The sequence below is a fragment of the Schistocerca gregaria genome, chromosome 4 (genome assembly GCF_023897955.1).
Source record: "Schistocerca gregaria isolate iqSchGreg1 chromosome 4, iqSchGreg1.2, whole genome shotgun sequence".
Classification (NCBI taxonomy): Eukaryota; Metazoa; Arthropoda; class Insecta; order Orthoptera; family Acrididae; genus Schistocerca; species Schistocerca gregaria.
Window position 1 is genome coordinate 452,982,324 of NC_064923.1, and position 26,281 is coordinate 453,008,604.

Consider the following 26,281-nt stretch of genomic DNA (forward strand, 5'->3'; position numbering starts at 1 on the left):
CAGGTATCGTAGTAAATTACGTGATGTGTTTGTGGGAAGACTGTTCAGTCCAGAAAAAAAACAACCAGCAAACTGGTGTGTGTACGTATTAAGCTATTACGGATAAAAATTTCTGCACGTGTACCTCTTATACCCTATATTTAAATATTTAATGGTCTTTCAGTTACATTATATATTACAGAACAATAACCAGTAAGCGAGTTCAAATTAAGTACAAGTACTATTAAAAACGATTTACAAATTAAATACGTTTTTCAAAACAGTGCTAAGACATTACATAAACTCAGTTTGCTAAGATGTTCCATTGTAGAACGCCTTCTTCATTGCCGAGGTATAAGATGGTGCATGACCGACGAACTATGGCTCAACCATCCACACGTTGTATACTATAGTTAAAGTGCAGCTGCTTACGAAGGTTCAGTATGGGCTGTAATTATCGTATGGCAGCTAACCTTGGTAGATGTGCATTAGACATGCTAATGTGGAAACAATTTACGCTGAAAAAAAATAGTTACAATTTTGGTCACCAGGTGCAAATCAGGCACTGTACAGCATCTCGGCGAGGTCTCCGTTGCTCTTACTGAACTAATTGCAGGCATGCGTCGTTTAATAATAAAATCAACATTATATCTTGCTCAATGATTTGAACTTTTCTGCCCACATGCCATTCCTTATCAATCACATATGGATACATTTCTATACATCTTTATTGCATTCACAGTGCTAGATTTGCATCTGGTGGCCAAAACTGGAACTTTTTCCAGCGTAAATCGGTTTCACATCAATGCATCAGAATATCTACCAAGTTTCGCTGCCATACTATAATTACAGGCGACACTGCACTTCTGTGAGTAGCTGCATTTTATTTGTAACCACCTGGTACTTCTCCGCGTCATAGAATTCTGTAACTAAAGAATTAACTCTATATTCCAAATAGCTTTAATATATTACACAGCACATAAATGTGTAGATCTGAAAATATTTAAAACCCCAAACAAAACACAACGTCACGTCCCACAACAAAGAAAACAGTACCGCAAACTTTTACGGTGGCTCGTAGCGTGCATTCCTTTATGTGATTGAAACACCGACCAGGAAACAAGATGTGTTCGGGGGGACACTATTCTCAAGGTACAATGCTCTCCCTTACTTTAAACTTTCGTTTCTGAGACTTCGATTGACAAGTATTTTCCTTCCATTATCACACTAGACAATGGCCAGTGACCTTGTATGGTAATGGGATTACCATTATACGTATCTGTTGTTAGAAGACAGCCTAGGACGCGTCAGAAACAAAAGATTCTACTAACTCACACATTGTGTCCATGCAGGTAAAAACCGCAGTTACTGGCTCACTTATACAATTTGAAACGTCCCCTTAGAACAATTTATACACGACTGTGCTTAATCTGACACACAATATTTTTAGCGCAACGCAATCTGACTTTCAATAATCCCTACAAAAGAATGGCCCTGACTAACATTAACCTATACCTTTCACAAATCACTTAGCTCACAAAAAATCTTCGATACTCGAACTACTGCAATACAGCGAGCACCACTACTGCCAGCTAAATAAAAGATTCTAACTACGGAAGGCACTAACTACTGATAGGTATAGTTAGCAAATGAAAGATTTTAATAGAGAACAAACAGTGTATTTACCTTAACAGTCAAAATATATATGATAGTTCATGACATCCAGTCTTACAAATTACAAAACTCCGCCATCTCTCTCCCCACGTCCACCACTGCTGGCGGCTCACCTCCAACTGCGCAACGCTACGCGCTGTTAGCATCCAGCTGCCGCTGCCCAACACTACAATGGCAAACAACAATGCAGACTAAACACAGACTGCACACGGCACAGCCAGTGATTTTTTCATACCGAGCGCTATGTGGCGTTACCAACAAGAAAACCTAAACAGCCTACTTACAAATTTTATGGTATAGTCAAACCAAATACACGATATCTTCCCTTTCTTCTTTCAGTAGTTACTTCCGTATTTTGTACACCATTTAGATTCTTCACGTCACTTGTGTTGGATACAATTTTTTTTAACAATCAGTAATAACTAACACTTGAAATGAAGGCAACCGACATCCCAAAGCACCATTACCTTGTATACGAATCTATGTGCAACAGAACTACATTATTCGATGAAAACTTTCTGGATACTTACTAATGGACATTAATATGGAATTTGTCCACCCTTCGCCTTTACGATGACTTCAACTCAGCTGTTGACAATTTGAATTGTGTCCGAATGTCTGTGAGGGAATGGCAGACCATTCTTCGTCAAGAGCCGAACCACAGAAGACGGGCGCTGTGGCTTGGAGCAAAGTCGAGGTTCCAACTCATACGAAAGGTGTTCCACTGGGCTCAGGTGGGGTTTCTGGGAAAGTCAGTCCATGTCCAGAAATGTTACTGTCCAGAAATGTTACTGCGCACAAAGCTTGCCTAACAGATAGATGGTGCTTTACGACAGGGTGCATTGTCTTGCTGATACGAACAATCTACGATCGTCCGAATTGTTCCTCAATTCTACGCAGTACATAATGCTGTAAAATGTGTTCATAGCATTACGCAACTCGTGTTTTCTTAAGCGCACTTGGACGGTGACCGTTCGGATCTGCCGAGCACTATTGGCAAGTGAGGTGCAATCAGTACTTACGTGACCAGTCGAGGACCTACTTGACTGAGACACTGCGGCTACCGTCACGAAAACTGAAGAAGGCCGTGAGAGCGGTGTGCTGACCACATGCCCCTCTACATACGTATCCAGTGTTGCCTATAGGCTAAGGACGACTTGGTGGTCGGTTGGTACCGGTGGAAAAATATGGTTCAAATAGTTCTGAGCACTATGGGACTTAACATCTATGGTCATCAGTCCCCTAGAACTTAGAACTACTTGAACCTAACTAACCTAAGGACGTCACACAACATCCAGTCATCACGAGGCAGAGAAAATCCCTGACCCCACCGGGAATCTAACCCGATCGGTGGACCTTGCAGGGCCTGTTCGGACGGAGTTCCATTCTTTTCATAGATCTTGAAGCTCAATGATAGGTCAAAATTGCATATTTATTGACATATTGAATCGCATGTTTTAATCCTTTTATTTCTAATCACTAATCAGATGAATATGCAACTATTCACAAGTTAAAATTTAGTGCAAAAATACAAAAACATAAATACAAAAACATAAACCAAAAATTAAATACTTTTTCTATTTCCAGAGGTTGAACAGTATTAATGTTGTATATCTTTTTTATTTAACAATAAGGCACTATGCTTGTTTGGATCAAAATTCAATTTATCTTCATATGGCTAGCAATTAAAAGTAATATATGTTATTTATATTACAAAAATGTCGCTCGGTATTTTCAACTAACATTTACATTTGTTAATAAATATGTAATTCAAATAGAAAGTTTTTAAAGAATTTCTTCTAGCAGTATTAGAAACAAATACCCACTATGAATGTCTAGGACTTACCAGCCTTTGGTAATCCTCCAACGTTCAAAGTGGATTATTTCGAGTTTTTCAAAAAACTTATTTATGTTAGGACAGTGATGTCCGCACGCTGACCTTCAAACCCTATGGAGAATATGTAAGACATCTGATACGAGATGTTCCCTTGTAAGACTGGGACGTAGGTGGCGCTTGCTCCGGGTGTAAAAGCAGACGTAATGAATGTCTCTCGTAGCCGAGAGACGCTGATCGGGGTTGTTGCTGCCGCTGTGCAGGCGTTCCGGCAGGCGGCGCCGGTGGACGAAGAGGACGAGCTGAGCCGCAACATCGTGACGCCGACGCCGCAGCCGGTGTACCGCCGGCCGCCGCCGCCGCCCCCGCAGGACTCGCAGCGCGACTACTCCATACAGAGGCCGCAGCCGCAGTCGCCCAACGCCGTGCGCAGACCTGGGCCGCCGCCGCCGCCCGGAAAGGGACAGCCTCTGGTAACACGCCGACTGCACGCACACCAGTAGCTTCCATCCCACACACTGTCTGGGCTACTGTTTCCATCTCCACACACTTGCTAACTTCATTCATTCGCACGTCGTATTCCTTAAAGCAGAGGCTTCAAATGTGCAACTAGTCAATTTATTCATTACAGCCAAAAACACCAACTGCACACTACTTCCGTAAAGTTCTTTGTTGTTGTTGTTGCTCTCTCAAAACCGAAGATTTGCTTCAAACAGTGTTACACTCTACTTTATACCAGACGTTTCATTTTTGCGTAAGTACTACGTAGAGTTGTAAAGCTACAGTAGGCTACCGTAGACTGTCATAAATAAGCGCGGACTATGGTACTTTTCCTGGTGGCATTGGTCAGTTAAGATCGTACCTGTAAATTGTGTTGCACACCTATAGGGCGTTACCTCATTTCCATCACTCTGTTTAGGTATACGATTAGTGTCTTAATAGGTTCCCCTAGAAACTGAAGAGCAATGAACTGCCTAGAAATTGAAGGAAATTTGTAAGATTTCAGATACAACAAAATTCTGAAAGATTGCGGTGCGAAAATACTGGATGTTTGCCACGAATTGATTTGCCAGAGGGCGCATTGACATCTACTTGAAATTTTATCCACCTCTCCTAGAAAGGTTAGAACACACTTTTGGCGAAACTAGCATTGCTTGTAGTTCCAAATGAAAATAGATGTTTCACGAGTGATAAATTACGCAGTGAATGGATCTTTCCCCAGCGCTAAACAAAGTTATTCTACGATCATGATGGAATACGAAGAAATGAGTTAAAATTTGTGCCACGGCTGGAACTGGAACTGGAACGTGGGCCTCCTTGCTTACGAGGCAGGACTGCTAACCATTACACGACCACAGGACTATGGCTAACATTGCTGCACGGTCTCCCCAAGTCCAATGCCCTCCCCTTTTCTTCAGATTCCACCGTTATCGTAGATAAAGATGCCTCAAATGTCTGGAGGAAACCAAAGTACAATGTTTGTCCGGAAAATACGTATAAAAGTTGAATAATAACTTTATTTTACAATTATTCAGGTATTACAATATGGTCTCCTTCAAAGTACTCGCTTTGAGATGCGATAGACTTCTGCCAACGCCGTTTCCACTGTTGATGACATTGCTGAAAGTCTTCAGTTGTGGTGTTGTTCAGTTGCCGTGTAGTTTCCGCCTTGATGGCTTCCACATCTCCCAAGTACCGCCCCCGAAGCACCATTTTGCATTTCGGGAACATGAAGAAGTCACACAGGGCTAATTCGGGTGAATAAGGCGGGTGGTCTGTCACGGTGATTGAGCTTCGGGCCAAAAACTCACGCACAACGAGCGACGTGTGAGCGGGCGCATTGTCGTGATGAAGGATCCACCAGCCCCCTTTTGCCAACTCCGGTCGAACTCGGGCCACACGAACTATGAGACGTGTCAGATATTCAAGGTACAATTTCCGTTCACTCTCTGGCCGGGAGGGACAAATTCCTTGTGAACAATTCCCCTAGAATCAAAGAAAACAATCAACATTGTCTTCACATTGGACCTTGATTTTCGCGACTTTTTTGCTCTCGGTTCTCCTGCCAGTTTCCATTCCTTGCTTTGAGATTTGAGCTCTACATCGAATTCGTAAAACCAGGACTCGTCTCCAGTGATAACTCGGTCGAGAAAGTCCCCTCGTTCCTCTGCTTCCAACCAATCCTCACAGCACTCAGCCCTCTTTGCTTTCTGTTCTGACGTCAAGAGCTTCGGTACGATTTTCGCACACAATTTCTTCGCTTCAAGTTTTTGTGTCAGGATTTCGTGAAAGATTGTTTTGGGGATTGACAGCTCGTCAGCAATCATTCTGACTGTCAATCTACGGTCTTTACGAACACAAGCCCGACATTTGCATCGGAACTCGATGTCGACGGGCGTCCTGGGCGAGGGTCATCGTTCACTTCTTCTCGGCCATGCCGGAACCTTTTTAACCACTTGTTCACGGTTGGTTCCTTCAGAGAATTGTCTCCGTAAACCTGTTTCAAACACTCAAAAATCTCACTTGCCTAGCTTTGCAAGAAACTTGATGTTGACGCGCTGTTCCTCAATCAGAGAGAGCTCCATGACGACGGCAGGTGAAAAAGGGTAACTGTCAACAAGCTGCCGCACACTCCCATCTTCACGCAGAGTGCTCTGACTCGAACTGAGCGTTGATGGGATTGATTACAGCAGTAGTCCCACCTGACGGTGACTGCAACTTGTAACATAAAGACATTCTGAAACTTTTATACGTATTTTCCGGACAAACCTCGTATAATATCTATACAGCTACTCTAATATTCAAGACATGAAGGAATTAAAGACATTAGCTGTCAGTGGGCACTGATTTATATAAATGGCGCAAGTTGAAACTTAATGCCAGATCAGGTGCCTAATACAGTTCTTCTGTTCACTAGGCAGTTAGACACAGTGGCGACCACACCCGCACAGACTGCCATTAGCACGCCTCCCGTCAGATCCACGTCCTCAACTTATACCACACACTACTGACGTGGTGCCCGTGCTCATTAGCCTAATTACTCGCGCCGATTCCCGTAAGAGTTTGAGCTTCGTGTGCAGCTGCACTGGAGCGATCATTGGCCGTCGTCACCTTAGTGCTTCCGAACAGACGCTACATGCTTATTTACTTTATTTCCTTGTGAATAACAGTCGAGAAACTCAACCTGAAGACAAGGGTGACTGTCCTCTCCGGTATTTACGCTGGTTTCTCTCACAGTCAGATTGACAGCAGTATGTACAGCGGCTCGCGTGAAAGCTGCACAGAGCGGAGGCCGTTGCTAACCGCGCGTGAAAATGCATTGGGCCTCGCAGACTAGCGTTAACAGCTGGCACGTTGCGAAACTTGACAGCGTTTCCCAACAAGCCGCCGGTGCAATGGATACCGCAACACAGGCGTATCCCTACACTTACCTCCAAATGTTTTAATTACCCCACAGGATATGTTGAAATTAGTGGCTGTTCTTGTAATCCCGGTAAGATCATTTTCCCAACCTCTCTGTCACCATATTTACTTATTCATTTATTTTGTTGCCTTTCTGCTTCCCGTAAGCTACGATGCTCTGGCCGGGTCAGTCGGAGCCGACCGACCGCCAAACGGCGTCAAGCTGGTACGGTATGGAGTCAGCGTCTAGTGAGCACACCGCTCTTCCAACCGTTGTCGGTTTAGCACACTTTGGAGCCGCTCCTCTTCACTCACGTAGCTCTTCAATTGGCATTACGAGCCAGAGTGCATCCCGTTACAGTCGTCCCACCAAGGGTCGGCCGCGGTGGCCAAGCGGTTCTAGGCACTACAGCCTGGAACCGCGCGACCACTGCGGTCGCAGGTTCGAATCCTGCCTCGGGCATGGATGTGTGTGATGTCCTTAGGTTAGTTAGGTTTAAGTAGTTCTAAGTTCTAGGGGACTGATGTTAAGTCCCATAGTACTCAAAGCCATTTGACCGTCCCACCAAGGAAAAATCCCTGGCAGTACCGGGAAGCCCTGCACATGTCAGACAGCCACGATGACCACACCACTACTGATGCGGACTCTACTCCCCGTACATGGATTTAGATCACTATCCTCCTCATATATGTGCTACCTCATCAGCAATGAAGTTTTGCCTATCGCTTCGAACAAGTAAAGTTGGGACCAGGAAACCTGGTGATAGCGATAGGACTCGTCGACAATTCACCTTTCAATGCGAGACATTTTTACCAATGACAGATGACTTGGTGGACACCTTCGTTGTAGAAGCCTGCTTTTCAGCTATTCAGGAAACGTTAAACCTCGAAAAGCACTTCGTCTTCATTCTGGAAATGCCTGCCACTCAATAGATTCTTCATCCAAGGAAACTGGAAGAAGTCACTGTGTGCCACGTTAGGCGGAAACGAGGATGAGCAAAAATTGATAGCGCAAAGAGGCAGCATGTGCGACAGTGTCCTGTACACAATGATTTGGGGGATGCCGTGGAGCAGAATCACCCCCTTGTCCAGCTTCCCGCTATATCTCGACACCCATCACGGAAACCATGAACAGTGACATGCACTGAGGAGCAAATGGCCTGAGTTCCTCACGGATGGAGTGATTCTACTCCACGATAACGCGTGCCCACACGTCTCTAGGGTCGGTCACACAAAGTCTAATGGCCAAGTTCAAGTGGGAGCAGCTTGAGAATCTGCCTTAAAGCCCAGACAAGTCGCCCTGCGACTTCCGCGTGTGTGTGGTCCGCTGAAAAAAATTTCAAAGGGAAGCGCTTCAACTGGGACGACGAACTGAAGGACACACGTTATGATGAAACAGGCACTGACGTCACAGCTATCATACTGTAGAGCATGGTCTACAGTAGGATATTTTGTGTTGCCAGTTTATGCCCATTCATCCTAACTGATAATTTAGTGGCAGTCATACCAACGTAAAGAGCGAAACAGTGTTTACATAACAGCTACACTTATAGTCATAGCCACAGGAATTCTTGGAACATGGAATCATTCGGCTCGCGAAAACTGGGATAGCTGCGCTCGGGCCTCTGGTGATTATTTTTGAATAAAGACTTCAATTATACCCACAGTTTGCTTCGAACCTTTCTTCTGAACACCCATCATGTTACGATGGCCATTTCCCCCTTTGTACAAGGGAATTATCAAAATATTTTCGTATTCTCACGAGAAAGTTGGTAACTGAAATATTTTCTTATCCAAAAGCTATCTAACATCAGATTCTGAAAACTGATCCACGTCTATTTTCACTTTTCCCCAATCGCATCGCTTATGATACCCTGATCTTCGAGAACAATGGGCTCCACTTCCCTTGAGATTTCCTGTTCTTCACAGAGGGATGGGCCGCCACTTCGTTCTTCCTCATTCAGACTTGTTGGTCCACAAAGACACCCTCTGTACCACCATAGCTCTGTCTCGTATTATGGTGATTCGTTACCACACGCTTCTAGCAACACAATATAGACTGTTGCAGCTTTATACCCTTCACATTCAGAAAACGAATTGCCGCAGGGTATTCCACTTTACCAGTGAACTGCGCCAGTTTGCTTTGGTTACTCTGGTGGCGTGCTACGCTCCAGTGGTGCGCTGATTTCAATGCGTACCAGGACTGTAGATATGTATCTGCAAACATACATACAATCAATCACGTAACGCTGTTTGCTGAGGTGAAAACTAAAACATTATGACTGCCTCACGTGTATGGACGAACACTGAATCATGAATAAGAATATTTTGTTCAAGCAGAAGTGGATCTTGGACCACACTTCATATTAGGCAGATTCATCAAGCTGCCAATGGAAACTAGACTCTGATTTAGGAAGTTTAACAGCAATGTGTGCTACTAACTCAATAATGCATAGATGAACACACTTGATTCAGAAAGACTACAGAGAAGTGTGCTCCATTCTTCTCATCCAGACATGTGTGATGTAATCTTATGTCATTCGAAATGCCGTTGTAGCTCCCGTTTCTGGGGTTCCTGCCTTCCGAGTCACGTTTTGATGACACGTACTGAGAAATTAGACGCGGACTTGGGTCTTTCAGGGTAGTTTCACCTCCATTCGCCATAATCATTCGCTCCTTGACTACTAACCTTAAGATAACAGTAAAAAAATCGAAATTTTTATACGGCTTCAAAGAGAGATTTAAATAAGGAACATTCTGACCCACGAGTCTGTCGCCAAAGACGTTGTGGTCAAATTAGTGATAACCATCAGTTTATTATGAAATGCATTCGCAGACTGAAAATACGATTGTACAACGGTTATACGATTTACTAGTAACATACGAAAATTTATGCCGGGCCGGGACTCGAATCTGAATATCTCGCTTTACAAGAGAGGTCGCCTTACCCGCTTTTGCTACACGTACACTACTCACGGCCAGACATAACTTCCACATGTCCTTGTGTCGACGTCCCTTAGTGCTCGAATACAAATGGTATGATTCCCGCAAAGGTAGGGACATTTTTATGCTCGTCAGATTGATTGCATGCATGTCCGAAGCAACGTCGCCTAGATCTACATATACACAGTAAAATACAGACACTGCCCTACTGTAACATCAGTACAGTTTCACTCGCTAAAGATACGTGAGAGGCAGTACTTCGTTTGAGAGACCGAGTGAGGTGGCGCAGAGTTTGACTCTGGACTCCCATTCCGCAGGTTGGTGTTTCAAACTGAACAACCAATTTAAGGTTTCCCGCGGTGTCCCTAAGTCGACGAAGAAAAGTTCCGGGGGAGTCCCTTGAAATGGACATGTTCGGTTTCCGTTTGTATTCTTCTCCAGCGCGTTCTTGAGCGCCGTCTTAATTACAGTGGTCTTGGTGGATATTATATTCTTACGCTATCTTGTTAATAGTTTTACATGTTGAGAGGCATGACTGTAGTAGAATTATATCGCGTATTCGCGGAGAATACATAAAATCAGCTGATGTATTTGTTACAAACCCCTGTACGTTATGCTACTTGCGATGTTCAAGACTCTTGTGAGTCGCCTGCATTTTGGCGTTGCTGCTTGTGCGTTCCGGAGTCCTGACATGGAGTTCATATTAAGCTAGAATCATCGAAAGTGTCAGAAAAAAAAGAAGAGTCTTCAGTAAACAATACATTCTAAAATTAAAGGACACTACGGCCAGTTTATTCAAATAATAGTTGGACAGCAACGCAAGGAACCAAAGGCAAGAGGAGATGCAGCCACTAGTACACTCTTGCCTAAATCAGATAAACATAAACAATACAATATTGATTCCTAGAAATAAACGTTCTGTAACTGATTCTTACATGTAGTACAGACAGCGCTCCCCCAGATTTCGGAAGGAGGTATCACACTTTCCCAGCGAAGCTTCAACAGAGCGCACATTTATCTGCAGAATGGAAAATTCATTCTGGAAACAATCTCAAAGGCTGTGGCTAAGCCATTTATCCGCAATATCGTTTCTGCCAAGATTAATAGTTCCGCAAGGTATGCAGGGGAACTTCTGTTAAGTTTGGAAAGTAGGATGAAGGTAGTGGTAGAAGTAAAGCAGTCCTTGGATAGCTCAGTCATTAAGAATATTTCCCTCTAGAGGTAATCATCTTTCTCCATATCCTAACTGCATACTTCTCTCTCTGTCTAAAAGAGTGTATCAGACATTCCCTTCGATTTTACTCTTGAAAGAAAGCAAACAATTACTTCCGTCTCTTTACCCGACAGACATTACGATGATTAAAAATGCAGAAAGTTACTTTCTCCCTCACGTTCCATCATTTAACGGAAACCTCTTATCATTGTCTCAAATCGTTATGTAATATTAGCGATACCAACGTTACGTTGGAGAAAATGCCTATATTACCTTTCCACAACTAGACGATTTTCAGCTAGAATGCAGTGACATGTATTTCTAATTAATGGTTTAAGAGAATATGCGTAACAAATCAATTTCAGGTGAATGGTTGATGATTTAATTTTCTTAAACGGATCTCCATGGAGATAGTTCCCGTGCAAGAAAGGCGAGACGGACGCCACTGCGTCTGTCAGAATCGTTTAAATATTCCAAAGTAAAAGTGCTTCTGTATTTCTCTCTCGGCACTTGATAGTGTGCGCCCTCGACCTTGGCAGCCCGAATAAAGCCTGTCTCTTGTCCCTGTTCGTGCCAGGCAGTCAGGTTTCGGCGCGGATCCGCGGTACAGCAGCGTTCGCTCACGAGAGTGCACCCGCCAGGGTAAACACACGAGTCTTCTGTTTGCCCTTCGCTGCCGTTTACGCAGGCCGACAGCCGCACGGCGTATGCGTCCGCTGTGCCACTTTGCCCGCTGCCCTGTTTGCATACGCTTTCGACTGCCCTGGTGAGCGAAGCGTTGAAGTGCCAACTACGCACTAACGCTATGTTTACCCGTCAAATACAGCTCCAGACAGAATCATGACATTGCTCGCGTAGTCACTGCCGAAATGGAATACAATGCTCCTGATATACGATGGTAACTATTTACATGATCTTGAATTGGATTTGTGTCTTAGGAGCACTCACTACTTGGGTCCGTCCTTGTTCACACAGTAAACATTTCACGAGTTTCTCCCTTCAGCAAAACACAATTTGTTTTTGTTTCCTCTTTTCTCCCACGCGTGCTTCTTTCGGATGAGATAATCGTTAGCGACTTTCCATCCATTTCACTGCCAAATAGGAGCGTAGGGAGAAGAAGGTTAATAAATTTCAAGCTGTATGTAGAACAACTGGAATAATACAAATGAAATTCTATAAAATTATGGGTGGACCTACTCTTGCATGTGGCTCCGAATCAAGGAATAACAAAAAAAAACTGTGCAACCAGCAGAAATCAAGTTCATTAAATGTGTAAAGGGCTGTAATAAAATTGATGAAATAAGGAATGAAACCATAAGATCAGACTTAAAAGTCTTTACAGTTAATGGCAAGAGAGAAGACTACAGAATGAAATGGAAGAATCATGTTGATAGAATGACAGAGAAGAGATTGCCAAAAATATTAATGGACTATCTGCCGACTGGAAAGAGAGAAGAAGGAAACCTTGCAAGAGGTAGATGGAAACCAGAACAGGTGACTATAGCACCTAATCCTTGGAACGGGATGATGATGATGATGATTATGACAGTGATGATGATCATGATGAGTAAATATTGGATGAGAAACCATTTAAGCTGGAGTTGTGGTCATTATGCTTAAAAAGTCTTTTAAAAGAAATATCTACAATCGCATGTTTTGTTATTCATGTCGCAGCCCAAGTTCTATATTACAGCTGACATTTCAATACTGCTTGCATACTCTCTCTCTCTCTCTCTCTCTCTCTCTCTCTCTCTCTCTCTCTCTATCTATCTCTCTCTCTCTCTCTCTAAAGAAAAGAAAAGAAAACGACGCGTTTATTCCGTATCTGGACTTATTAAGGCACGGTATAATATTAGTCCACTGTTCTCATGTACTCCCAGCCCCACAGCCCCATCATAGCATATAATATAGTGATGAACTATTCGCAGTTTACTCTATCTTTTGCTATATGTGCTGTTATGGATCATACATACATTTATCCTAACGATTATACGAAGCCAGAAGAGGTCTTTTCATCTTTAAGCTGCAATTACACAAACCTAAGGCGTAAAATTCTCACTACGATGAGCTGTCCATGTGGCGGTGCGGTCTGGAACATCATTTACGGCGACTCACGGCAGAGGCTCCCTCCCTAGACAGTGACGTAAAACGTGTTTTATGCGGTAGTGCTAATCAACATTTATCTGTCAGTTCTTTTTTGTGACTCTGTTATCACGCTGTGACTTTGAGATAACGGTTGCAACTTCCGCTGTGTTGCTACAGGCTTGAATTGTTACGACCCCACTTTAATGATTTCAGCATACCTTAGCGTCCGAGGAACATTACTAAAGTGCTCGTTTTCGCTGTTACGAAACACCTCACAGAGTACTCTGTCGTCATGCCACATGTACCTGTCTTTTTTTTTAAAATATATTACGTGAAGACTCAACCTCTATTGGCGATCTCTTGGTAGTTTTGCGCCTTACACTATTTGGTCACATTTGGAAAGTGTGTGCGATGGTCTTAAATAGTTGTAAGCCATTGCCTTCGTGGTTTTCAGTTGTTCTAATTCATGTTAATTTCGTTCGACCATCCTTTTTGGAAACATATATCACCCAAGAAGTGGTTGTCTATGTCTCTGAACATTCCTTGTTTTATTTGATTTGCTGTGTATCTGTATTGCTCTATTTTACAATTTTCAACTAATGAATCACTCTGTTCTTCACTGTGACTTTTCAATGCCGCACCACACTGTCACCCATCGATGGACTGATTTACAGCACTTTCTATGTTTTTAGTCTGATTATGGACAGTCGCTCCGAGGGACCTTATCTTAACTTAGTATCGAGGTAACTGCTGCATTATTAATCCATTCGCTGCATTGATACTTTTAACTCTTGCAATAGTCAACAAAGGAAGGTATTTAGCCAATGTAGTAGTTTTTTACTGTCGAAATCATTCAAATTTGAACCGGCGATTAAACCAAAGGTTTTTACTGTTGCGCTGCGATGTCTGTTGTCTGCCTGGAACGCATCTCCATTACATAAGCAATTTTGAACGCTATGTGAAGCGCTGTCGCCTGTCGGAACTTCATGAAACTATAGAGACTATAGCGGGTATATTCCACGATGTCCTATGAAAAGTTCCACTTTTTTTAACGGAGATTGGTGGAGGGAAATAACTGGGGTGCATTACTTATCGAACGCCCCTCGTATAAGGTTCAAATGGCTCTGAGCACTATGAGACTTAACTGCTGAGGTCATGTCCCCTAGAACTTAGAACTACTTAAAACTATCTAACCTAAGGACATCACACACATCCATGCCTGAGGCAGGATTCGGACCTACGACCGTAGCGGTCGTGCGGTTCCAGACTGTAGCGCCTAGAACCGCTCGGCCACTCCGGCCGGCCTCGTATAAGGAATCAGTATCTAGCCATGCAGCTTGAATCGATAGTTTTGTTCCATTATTGTCATGATATCGATATAACTCTAGTTACTCGTATCGGTACCAAATATGATATCGAGTCTGGCACTGAAACGTCCTTAGACTATCGTGCTTCACCGCTCCAAGTGTGGCTCTCTACTTTTCCTGGTCCAATGTCTGTTCATGATGTTGAAGTCCTTCCTTATCGCTCTAACTGGAAATAGTCGAGATGGTCACACGAACAACTGTTACTGAAACAGGAGTCTGATGCGTTAAATGGTCCCAACAGTTTTCTTGGACTTCTCTCGAAGGCCACCGCTGACTCATCTACGAGTAGTTTCGGCGAAAATCGAGTCGGTGGAGCGGGCCACAGCGTATGCTGAAGTCGCGTCGTGCGTGAAATACGCAGTATAAGCGAGAAGACGCTACTGTTTTACGCTTTCGCAGGCAAAGCCAATGTCGGTATGTAAGAGTTTGCGTCGCACTTTCCGAGAAATGAGCGCGACTGACTCAGGCATTGTTCTCCGGCGTGATACGGGTTAGCGCAGATAGCCTTGCCCTCGGTCAGGTGCAAGACTCAAGCCACGGCCGCTCTGCCGCTTTGTTTGTGCCAGGAACAAAGGCCTCCGTACAAGTAACAGCTCTGAGGCTTTTTCCCGCCAGCACAATGAAAGACACTCTAAAAGCGCTGCTCTTGAAAGCACGTCTTCCGGGCCTTTCTTGCTCCTTGCCCCACCGAAGCCATTCAGCGAGCACCGGCACGATCTCCGGCACTATCCTTTCCCTTTGCCTCTTGAAAAAAGTCACGAAGCCCTCTTCCTTTCGGAACGACATCCATACTCACCCATTGCACCTAAACACATTTCATTGTTTCCCTCCAACATCAATCAAGGCCCCGTTCGTTTAGTCTGTCAGGCGGTTTCTTGAACTTCGATCTTGTTGCTGACGATGCCCAGGTTGCTTCAGGAGGAATAGCAAACATTTTACGAGGTGGTACTGTAGACTCATTCGTAGAGAACATTCCATGCAACATTAGTCGAGTTGTTATTGGCTGCTGACGATATCTTCGTAGTTTCTTGTTTTATTTGATTTGTGATATATCTATGTTGATCTATATTGTGATTTTCAACCGATGAATCATTCTCTTGTCCAAAATTAATTGTTTTTAATATCTAACCATCTTGTCACCCACTGATGGACTGATTGACAGTATTTTTGATGTTTCTAGTCTACTTGTAGTCAGTCAACTCTCAGGGTCCTTAACTTAGCATCGAACGAATTATTGCATTATTAATCTTTGCATTTTACTGACTTTGAACCGATGATTAAATCAACCGTTTTTACTGTTGTGTTGCGATAATTGTTGTATTTTCGTACGCTCAACCTCTTCTGTTCACTTCCCTTCAATCAAATAGAAGTCTGTCGTCATCTCAAATCACACAAAGTAAAAAAATTTCTTATAGATAATTTAAAAATATGCCTCGGAGGTTCAGTTGTATAACTTGTTCACTGGAGATCAAAAATTTACAGAATAATAACGTGTAACGTCACCTGTTTCTCATGGATATGAAGCATCTTGGCATGTGATGCACTTAATCGGCCGGCGCAAGTCTCAGGACTTAATGTTCCATGTCGTTCCATAGATGTCCATAGGTTCATGATTGACTGTAGGGAGTAGATTTTGAGTTTCCGATTTTATCTCATGAATATTCCAATGATGTCTCATCTAGCGATATTATTAGCCAAATAATTTCCTTCCATTGTTCTGAATGTTCTGCAGACGAAACTAACGGTGCCCAGATATTGAAATGCGGTACTATCCGCCTATAAAATACGAAAATACAATTTTTGTGTGTAGTGTCGCTAGGGAGCTGTCTTGGACCTATGTAGCTAAGGAGCGTGTTTGATTTTTAACTGGAGATAGTTTTCATTTCACATGTTGGTAGTCCAGCTAAGAGGATGAATGAGTAGATCAATAAATATGTCTCAAAGCTCAGGATACCACACATTGTTTTAAATGTCCTGCCTGTGTGTATCTAGAAGGTGACAGCACATGTAGCGTGGGAGAGAGCCGATACACAGTAACACACTGCAAATGCTTGATGACTTGCAGCCAGACCAAGATGGCAGGTGTGCTATGAGTTTGTACCCGACTAGAAAAACGTTATTTTTGTGAGCCGAGGGATTGTCCGCAGATCACGTCCATAGCGAAATACGTCCTGTATATTGTTATAAGTGTATTTTGCAGATATTATTGTTCAACCGGATACAAGAATTCAGTAAAGAACACGAAAAAGTCATAAACAAGGAAGGTCCTGGCCGCCCTGGTTATACTGATAGTTTCCCCTAGCTACGGATATTTAGCTACCCGCAGAACCCATCGGTCTTGTGGGTTGCAGCAATGTAAGGAACCAAACGAACTTGTGCTGAGTGGTCAATCGTTAGATGTGAACGCAGCCAGAATAATTCCACACTGTGGCTTTTATCGCCTTATCCAACAACGGGATATGTGTTTAAGCTCACAAGGGGAGTATCTTGAAAAGGAAAACAAATTTCAGATTGTTAAATGCGGCTCTGATGTCTGTACCGCAGTACAATTTATTTATCAACTCTCCCTCGTACTAAGCGTTTCTATCATTATCGTTTATTTATCAGTTGTCGTTCTTCTCACAATTCCTTCGAGAAGAAATGCCACGCTTGCTCGAAGAGTTCCACTTACTGCGCGACTGACAAAGTATTTTCAACATGTATGTTGAAAACTATGTGCATTTGTCTGCAATTTAAAAAAACAAATAAGGCCAATTAGTTAATAAAATTTTTACGAAATTACGTCTTTGCTTCTCTGGATGTTCTGGAAGACTACTGTAGATACACGTCTGGGACATGTTTTATTAGATTTACCAGATCAATAACAACAGAATAATGGAAATCTTACTTTACTTTAACCTCGTACAGTTTTGCGATGGCTTCATATGAGTGAAGTTGGTAAATTTCAGGCAAAAACTTTTATTAGCTTTATTAGCTGTAACTCTGTAACCAAATATTTGCGGACTATGTTTATACGAACTTTTTCCTTTAGTTTTACTTGTAGAATAACATATTAAAATATTTGCATATCTTAGTGAATCAAACTGTATGTCCAGAAACCAATTCCTGTTAAGATAAGAGCCGTTCTACTAGTGCTGACTGATGTATACCTTCAGGTGAAACAGGATTCACAAGATACAGCATAGTAAATAACCACAATACACATGTATGCTCAGGTACACATCCTAGAGCTATAATGGAGGTGAGGCATCAAGATCGCTTTAGTGTCAATGTATGGGGAGCAATTGCTGGAGAAATACTCATAGGATCATACACTTTATCAAACAGATTAATAGGTGCTGTGTATCAGCCATTTCTGCGCTATGAGTAACCAGCGCTGCTGGAGAACGTTAACCTCGCAGAAAGATAGCGACTGGGCTTCATGCACGACGGGGCACCGGCCCATTTTGTACGGATCCTGCTACAGTACCCCACCGCAACTTTTCACTGACGATAAGGTCTGGTAGCACGCCTCTCCATTCACCGGACCCGAATCCGTTGGATTTCTTGCTATGAGGACATCTAGAAGCAATGCTGTATGCCAAACCCGTGGACAATGTGCAGACATTGCAGGAGCATGTCATGAAAGCAATTTGGAGCCAGGTGTTTGTGTAAAGAATACGTGATTCACTGTGAAGAAGAACTGAAGGATGTTTGGGGATGCGTAAAAATCACATGCTGCACTACCTATAATGTCTCCTTCTACGTAACACATGGATGGGAGAGAAACGATAGATTGGCTCATATTTCGAAGTGTATTGGTTTCCGGACATATCATTACTGTAACTTTACTTCTACTGTTGACCAGTACAACCTCCTGTAGGAAATGCGACACTTTCTTGAAGCAGCCTATATTGTTTAGTCAGACCTAGTTCAGTACTCGTTGTGGGCTTCAGACCGAAGACTGGTTTGATGCTGTTCTCCATGCTACTCTATCATATGCAAGCGTTTTCATTTCCGAATAACTACTGCAACTTAGATCCTTCTGAATCTGCTTAATATATTCATATCTTTGTCTCCCTCTACGATATTTACCCCTCCCCCCACCACCACCATTTTCCTCCAGTAGTTAATTGGTGGTGCCTGGATGTCTCAAAATGTGTCCTATCAACCAGTCTCTTCTCCTAGTTTGACTGTACCAAAAATTTCTTGCCTCCCCATTTTTGTTCATTACCTCCTCATTAGTTACGTGATCTACCCATCTAATCATCAACATTCTCCTGTAGTACCACATTTCACAAGTTTCTGTTCTCTTCTTGTCTAAACTGTTTATCGTCCATGTTTCACTTCCGTACATGGCCACCTCTCCCTCCACCCCGTCCCCCACCCCCCCTCCCAACCATACAAATACTTTCAGAAAAGACTTCCTAACGTGTAAGTCTACATTCGATGTCAAAAACCTTCTCTTCTTCGGAAACGCTTTTCTTGTCATTGCAAGTCTGCATTCTATATCCTCTCTATTTCGGCCATTATCAGCTTTTTGCTGCCCAAATAGCAAAACTCATTTGCTGATTTAAGTGCCTCGTTTCCTAATCTAATTCCCTCAGCACCACCTGAGTGAAATCGACTACTTTTCATTATACCTATTTTACATTTGTTGGTGTTCATGTTGCGTCCTCCTTCCAAGACATTGTCCATTCATTTCAACTGGTCTTCCAACTCCTTTGCTATTTCCGACAGAATTACAATATCAAGCGCAAATTTCAAAGTTTTTATTTCCTCTCCCTGAGCTTTAACTCCCATTCCAAATTTTTATATGGATTCCATTTCTGCTTGCTCTATGTACAGATTGAATAACATTGGGAATAGGCTGGAACCTTGTCTCACTCCCTTCTCAGTCACTGCTTCCCTTTCATGCCTCTCGACTCTTACAACTTCCGTCCTCTTTCTGTACCAGTTTTAAATAGCGTTTTGCTACCTTCAGAATTTTGAAGTGAATATTCTAGTTAACAGTATAAAAAGCTTTCTCTAAGTCCGCAAATATTATGAACGTAGGTTTGCCTTTCATTGGTCTATCTCCTAAGATAATTAGTTTAGTTACGTCACTGGTTTTGTAGATTATTTTGATTAAAACACGAGCACCCTAAGACGATCTCATTTTGACTGCTGTCAGACTAGGTGTACACGCCAAGCTGCTTACGCTTTCGCTGTGTTCTACAGCACAGAGCGTACGCTTACTGTCGGGTTGTTCGCAGGATGAGGAGGAGCTGGAGGAGGAGAAGCCCGACAGGCTGAGCCTGCTGCTGCCGCAGTCCAAGTTCGACTGCAACAACAAGAAGACCGGCTACTACGCCGACGAGGGGCTAAACTGCGAGGTCTTCCATTACTGCCAGGACAACGCGCGACACTCCTGGATCTGCCCCGAGGGCTTCCTCTTCCACCAGGTAACGCACTGCGAGCCTTCGTCTCTGCCCCATCACGAGCTTTCAAGGAAAGCGGACGGGTTTCTTCAGTTAATTAGTTTTATAAGAGAGTGCACAGTTTGGTAACAGATCCTTTTTTTATCGAAAACGACAGCGCTTTCAAATGCGTGACCGAGCTCGGACATCATTACTGATAAGACCTCTTTCGCCAAACGTGTCATCTGCATCCGGGATAGGCATATTTACTGGGAAATCAGTTCTCAAAGACTTGTTCATAAATGCTCTAAAATTTATTATTTGTTTACCCAGAACATTTTCCTGGTTATGTCTGTTTGGAGTGCACAGTTGTGTTTGGATACTAGGCTTGAAAATTCCAAGCAGATCGCTATTCGCATTTTCCTGTGAAAATTATCCCCAAGTTTTTAATTTATTTAACTTTTATTAATGGTAGAGCATAACATTTCGACCCATTTGTTTGATCCGTAATATGTGTGAAACTGTATATAGGTCTCCCAGTTTCTTTGTCACGACTTCCTCCGCTTTCATTGAACTTATTTTTGCAAAGTTGCCTTCCTATGTACATATTACAGAGGTTAAATAAAAATGTGGAAACTGTTGTTACTTGTTAACAATATTAGCTTTTTCCCAAGAATAAGCAGCTTTCACTCAGATAACACTCGGCAGAAATCAAACCTACATTTGGATCGGACTTCCTTAACTCTTGTGCAGAAAGGCATGGAGTATACTGTTGCATCCAGTTTCAATAAATTGCCACAAGAATTCAAAAATCTTAGCGCGTTCAACTCGAAACTGAAGAATTTCCTCATGGGTCACTACTTCTATTCTGTTGACGAGTTCCTTGAAAAATTAAGCTGATTCGTATGTTATATTGTTGACTGCGTTTACTGAAACTTATGGATTGATATTTTTCGGGTTCACAAACATTTTATTTTTGTCTGTTATTAATTCTACGTTGTAATTTCATGTGCGGACATGTTCCATGACCTTGGAGATTTGCTCATCAATTTGGTCCTACAGAACTTGATGTGTAAGTAAAATAATATAAAACAGCGAGAAATACATGCTCGAACACAAATGCAGATGCTAGCTAAGACTGCAGATGACGCTGTTGTATTTGAGCACGGACGGCGCCTGTACGATGCCGTCAGCATATCAGTCGTGGTCAGAACAGCCTTCTGTGTAGTTAGGGTGCGAAAATGAAATCGAAAATAGTGATTTGTCGGTGCTCGTACGGTGGGTGTTTCCATAACCAAAGGAGCCGAAGTGTTTGGTGTTTCGACAGGCAAGATACCTAAGATTTATACCGCATATAGGGTAAGTGCAAGACCATCTTTCGCTGAGTCACAACGCGGACAAAAGTGTGTGGTGAGCTACTGTGACAGGTGGTTATTGACGAGGAATATGACCAAAAATAAAGAGGACGACAGCTGCAAAAGCCACTGTAGAAATGTCTCATTCTGGAACCCTGTCAACACCAAAACAACACGAAGGGAGCTCCTTAAGCTGGGAATTACAGGGCGAGTCGAAATTCCAGTCGAGTAAATGAACGTAACAGGAAAACGTGCCGAAGTCATAAAACCTACAGTATGCCGTAATGGTAGAATGTCGTTTGGTCGGATGAGTCTTGTTTCACAATGTTTCCAACTTCTGGCCGAGTTTACGTCCCAAGAGTGAAACATGGCGAGGTTCGGTGATTATTTCTTAAGCCATATGGCGGTATTTCACGGGCCTCATTGTTACCCTGCAACGTCGCATTACTGCCATGGACTATGTGACCGATTTGGCTAATCACGTCTATCCCATGGTATAATATTTGTTCCCCAATTGCGATGTTGAGTTCCAAGCCGACGGGGGCCCTGTTCGCAAAGCTCACATTATCGATGCCTAGTTTTATGAACTCGGCGATGAATTGTCGCATCTCCTCTGGCCAAGTCATTCACCAGATCTCAGTGTTATTGAACCTTTATGGTCTATTTTTGAGAGAAGGCTGCGAGATAACTGTTCATCTCCATCGCCGTTATCTGAACTTGCGCTTCTTTTGGCTGAGGAAAAGATTGAGATTCCGTTGAAAATCATACGAGACCTGTATGTATCCATTCCTAAACGACTGGAAGCTGTTTTGAATACCAACGGTTTTCTTACACCGTATCGTGAATGGTAACGTGTTGTGTTCGTGTTTTTTCCACATTTTTGGCCATCCCTGCATATGCTATTACAGTTAAAAGAAATCTCACAAACTCTTAAATGGCGGAAATACATTCCATTAATCCCCTACGGTTGATACCGAATCGACACTATTATTTTGTTCTGTTCAGTTAAACAGTGATATCAATAAGTTTCCAAGCAAAAGAAAAGGAAGAAAGACCTTTAGTTTGGTGGGATCTGTTCCTCTGAAGCCAAAACTTCACATGTTCAATATGGGATTCAATTTGTTGCTATCGATACATTGTGGTGTTGCACTGTAGTGAACAAGACCTAAATTTTCTGATTTATATGCAATACTGATCCAACGATATCACCGAATTTAACATGTAGCTTCATAAGAACTGCAACCACCACTGAGAGCTGAAAAAAAGGGACTACATTCCTTCGCAGATAGTGCCTTAAATGTTCTGCACATTTAAATCTAAAGGTGAAGATTTTCTACATATTTTGCGTTTTTAAGCAAAATAGTTACTGTAAAGATGTCAGCCGTGTTCACAAAAGACCACAGGTAATTTTAACAGCTCGCCACAGATAAGCACACGCCAAAAACAAACGCTTTCAATTTGTGTGACGTCTTCATCTCAGAATAGCACAACCAGCGCCCTCAACATATGAGAATCGTTTTGGTTTCTACGGTTGCCTCTACGATCACGGAAATCATTTCCTGTATCTTAACACATGGCATGGTATTTTGTTCATTCTTTTAGCGGTGAAGTAACAACGTTTCTCTTACACATACTCTCTGATGAGAGAAACTTACGACAGTGGTCGAAACGCTGATACATTGTTCTAGACCATGTCTTCCTCAAATGATACTATCGGACTTGTTCGTAATTTAAATCTTGTCACTGCGAACAAATTGTGGAAGCCTAAGTTGGGTCACGTCTGTGGTTGACGAGAGGCCCTTACGCAACACGTTGGAGTCGCGATTCGCGGCAGGTAGGACTGCACGCTCTGGTTCCCGTGAAAGTGAGTGCGAGGCGACACCGCGGGGACCTTCCGCTTAATTCCGAACGAAAGTTGCTGCATGACTGTCCCCTGCCTTAGTTTACGTTTTACGCTGCACAAGTTTTTCGATCAGACGGTAGAAAGTTTGTTAGAAAGTTTATCCAACAAGCAGCAGTAGGTCCGGCTACTGATTGAGCCACTCCAAACAGAGCCCTTAGAACGCAGCACGGGGTGTGTAGCTCGCGCTTGCATATTCGTGTGCGGAGCACCTTTGTTTTGTACCTGAAATCTTCCAGTGTCTCCAGGCCCTGTCAATGTATACAACCTTCTTTCATGATTCTTGAACCAAGTGTTAGCTATGATTAAGTTATGCTCTGTGCAAAATTCTAGCAGGCGGCTTCCTCTTTCATTCCTTACCCCCATTCAATATTCACTTACTACGTTTCCTTCCCTTCCTTTTCCTACTACCGAATTCCAGTCACTCATGACTGTTAAATTTTCATCTCCCTTCACTATCTGAATAATTTTTTTTTATCTCATCATACATTTCATCAATCTCTTCGTCATCTGCGGAGCTACTTTGCAGATAAACTTGTACTGCTGTGGTAGGCGTGGGCTCCGTGTCTATCTTAGCCACTCGCACTCCTACTTTTTATTCACTGTTAAACCTACTCATGCATTTCCCCTATTTTGTTTTGTATTTATAACCCTGTATTCACCTGACCAGAAGTCTTGTTCCTCCTGTCACCGAACTTCACTAATTCCCACTATATCCAACTTTAACATATCCATTTCCCTTTTAAAACTTTTTAACCTACCTGCCCGATTAAGGAATCTGACATTCCACCCTCCAATCCGTAGAACGCCAGTTTTCTTTCTCCTGATAACGACGTCCTTCTGAGTAGTCCCCGCCCGGAGATCCGAATGGGGGACTATTTTACCTCCGGACTATTTTACCCAATAGGACGCCATCATCATTTAACCACACAGTAAAACTGTAGTTTCCCCTTGCTTTCAGCCGTTCGCAGTACCAACACAGCAAGGCCGTTTTGGTTAGTGTTACAAGGCCAGATCAGTCAGTCATCCAGACTGTTGCCCCTGCAACTACTGAAAAGGCCGCTGCCCCTCTTCAAGAACCACACGTTTGTCTGGCCTCTCAACAGATACCCCTCCGTTGTGGTTGCACCTACAGTACGACTATCTGTATCGCTGAAGCACGCAAGCCTCCCCACCAACGGCAAGGTCCATGGTTCATGGGATGGATGTTGGTATAAAATGTTATTGCTTCTTTCGTCTGAATACAGAAAGGTTATTAACCAAATAGTCATAAAACAACATAGAGCAAACATATTATCCTAGGGGGAAATCGACACAGCTCTCTCCCCAGTCAATAAACAGGCTTATAATCAAACAAGATGAGCAATACTCGTTACCTCCACTGAATAACAAAAGTTTAGGTGCGCAACAAGCTTCATTTATTATTAATGGGCCACCTAATAATGGAAAAGTAGTAGGACACTTAAAGGAACTTTTAATTGAAATTAAATTTGAGTATAACAGACACTATTTCCTCTAAACGTTGAATCAATACACAAGTATCTAACAGAGAGCAAGTTTTCTAAAAATTTGTATTGAGTTCACACAAAAATGACACTAACACTGTGGGAAGGTACCAAATTTTATGGAAGACTGTGTGGAGAAAACATATCAAGTTATCTTTATTAGACCAGGTCCCGATCTCAATGTTAACGAGTCAAAACCACAAATTGTAATTAAATGGGCATGTTGGTGCCAGAACAAGTAAGAAGCGAGCTGCTACTGCAGACTGTGAAACTTACATTTCCCCAAAATCAGCAAAGTGTGTGCCCACCAGCACCAGACAGTCGCTGGAAGACCAACTGCCACGTAACGTCGTTCTCCATCCTCAAGTTCCTACTTTCAAAAAACTGTAGATGAGCGACAGGTCAGTGCTGTTGCCAATGTGACAAACCAGAATATTGCTTATTTCTTCAAAACACGGGGGAACGAAACAGAAAATTCCCACTCTTGAAGTACAAAACGCACATTAACACACACAAGTTTGGTACTGACCTAGAGCAGTGTCTCCTTGATTGGTCGGCCTCTTCGCGCCAAGCACGGAGGTGGGCCGACTTATTCCGATTGGGTGACTTAAAGTCTGGAGCGAAAGCAAGTGTGTTTCTCACGCTGGCCGGACGGTGCCACAGCGTCTCGAGCTTTCATGTTCACGCAGAAAACGGAGAGATGTCCAATTTAATTGTTCTTTGGGGATGGCAGTGGTGGCAATGCATCCATCGTCCTGGCATAGGCCAGGCAACTGCATGAAGGAAGCTACACCCTCATTTCCATGAAAACGGCCCTTCTCCCTGGGGTAGCTTGCCTTTTGTAATGAAGTGACTGCCTTCTGCCAGTAACAGAATGCTGATACCACACCAGGAGTGTGATTCAGAAAACGCAAAGCCGTCCTCGCAGCGCCACGTGTCCAATACTCTCAATAAAATAACCACGAAACAGTAACAAAAAATGAGACAATGTAACTTAGCATATGTGGCTGTAATGTCACGCTCTGTACCCCAGAGTCGATGGACGTGGGGGGACGGAGGGATGGGGGAGGGGGTAGGCGAGGGATGGACAGAGCAAGTACACTATCCTGACACCCCCCTACTTTCCACTTTCCCCTCCTAGCAGACGTCCGTGGCGATGATCGTACTGTGCTATATGGACCGCAATGGTACGAAAATACTGGAGGAATTTCTAGTTAGAATACCTCTGTAGCAACTTTGTCAATTTAAGAAAAACCTAGCGCTATTTCTCCTTCGCATAGCTTCTGAATAGTTCACAAGAGTCTCCCATCACGAAAAACATTCTCTGAATCGAGGTTTGCTCGCTAGTATCCGTCAATGTTCAGATGTACGTTGATCAGCCAGAAAATTATCACCGAAGTACTACCGATATAAGCTCCTCCAGGCAATAGCAGGGTCACCTGCCGAGGCATTACTGCTGCTCAGTAAACACGGTATATGTTCTATCAGTGAGCGTGCTGTCCGTGTGTGGGATGGGGAAGGCGCGCGATCTATTTGCGTTTGACCGAGGGCAGATTATGATGGCACAGAGGCTCGGCTCGAGCATTTCCGAAACTCCACTACTTGTCGGGTGCTCGTGAAGTGCTGCGGTGAGTGTCTTCGCCACG

The 26,281-nt window shown here is 43.1% G+C and overlaps 1 protein-coding gene across 1 annotated transcript in view; it reads left to right on the plus strand.

Annotated features, from left to right (window-relative positions):
* The window catches only part of LOC126266935 (bromodomain-containing protein 4-like), a 59,655-nt gene that overhangs the window by 24,300 nt on the left and 9,074 nt on the right, over positions 1 to 26,281 (plus strand). Inside the window, exons 3-4 of the mRNA XM_049971627.1 lie at positions 3,751 to 3,960; positions 19,732 to 19,920. Of these exons, the coding sequence (XP_049827584.1) occupies positions 3,751 to 3,960; positions 19,732 to 19,920 (399 nt within the window). The remainder of the gene's footprint in view (positions 1 to 3,750; positions 3,961 to 19,731; positions 19,921 to 26,281) is intronic.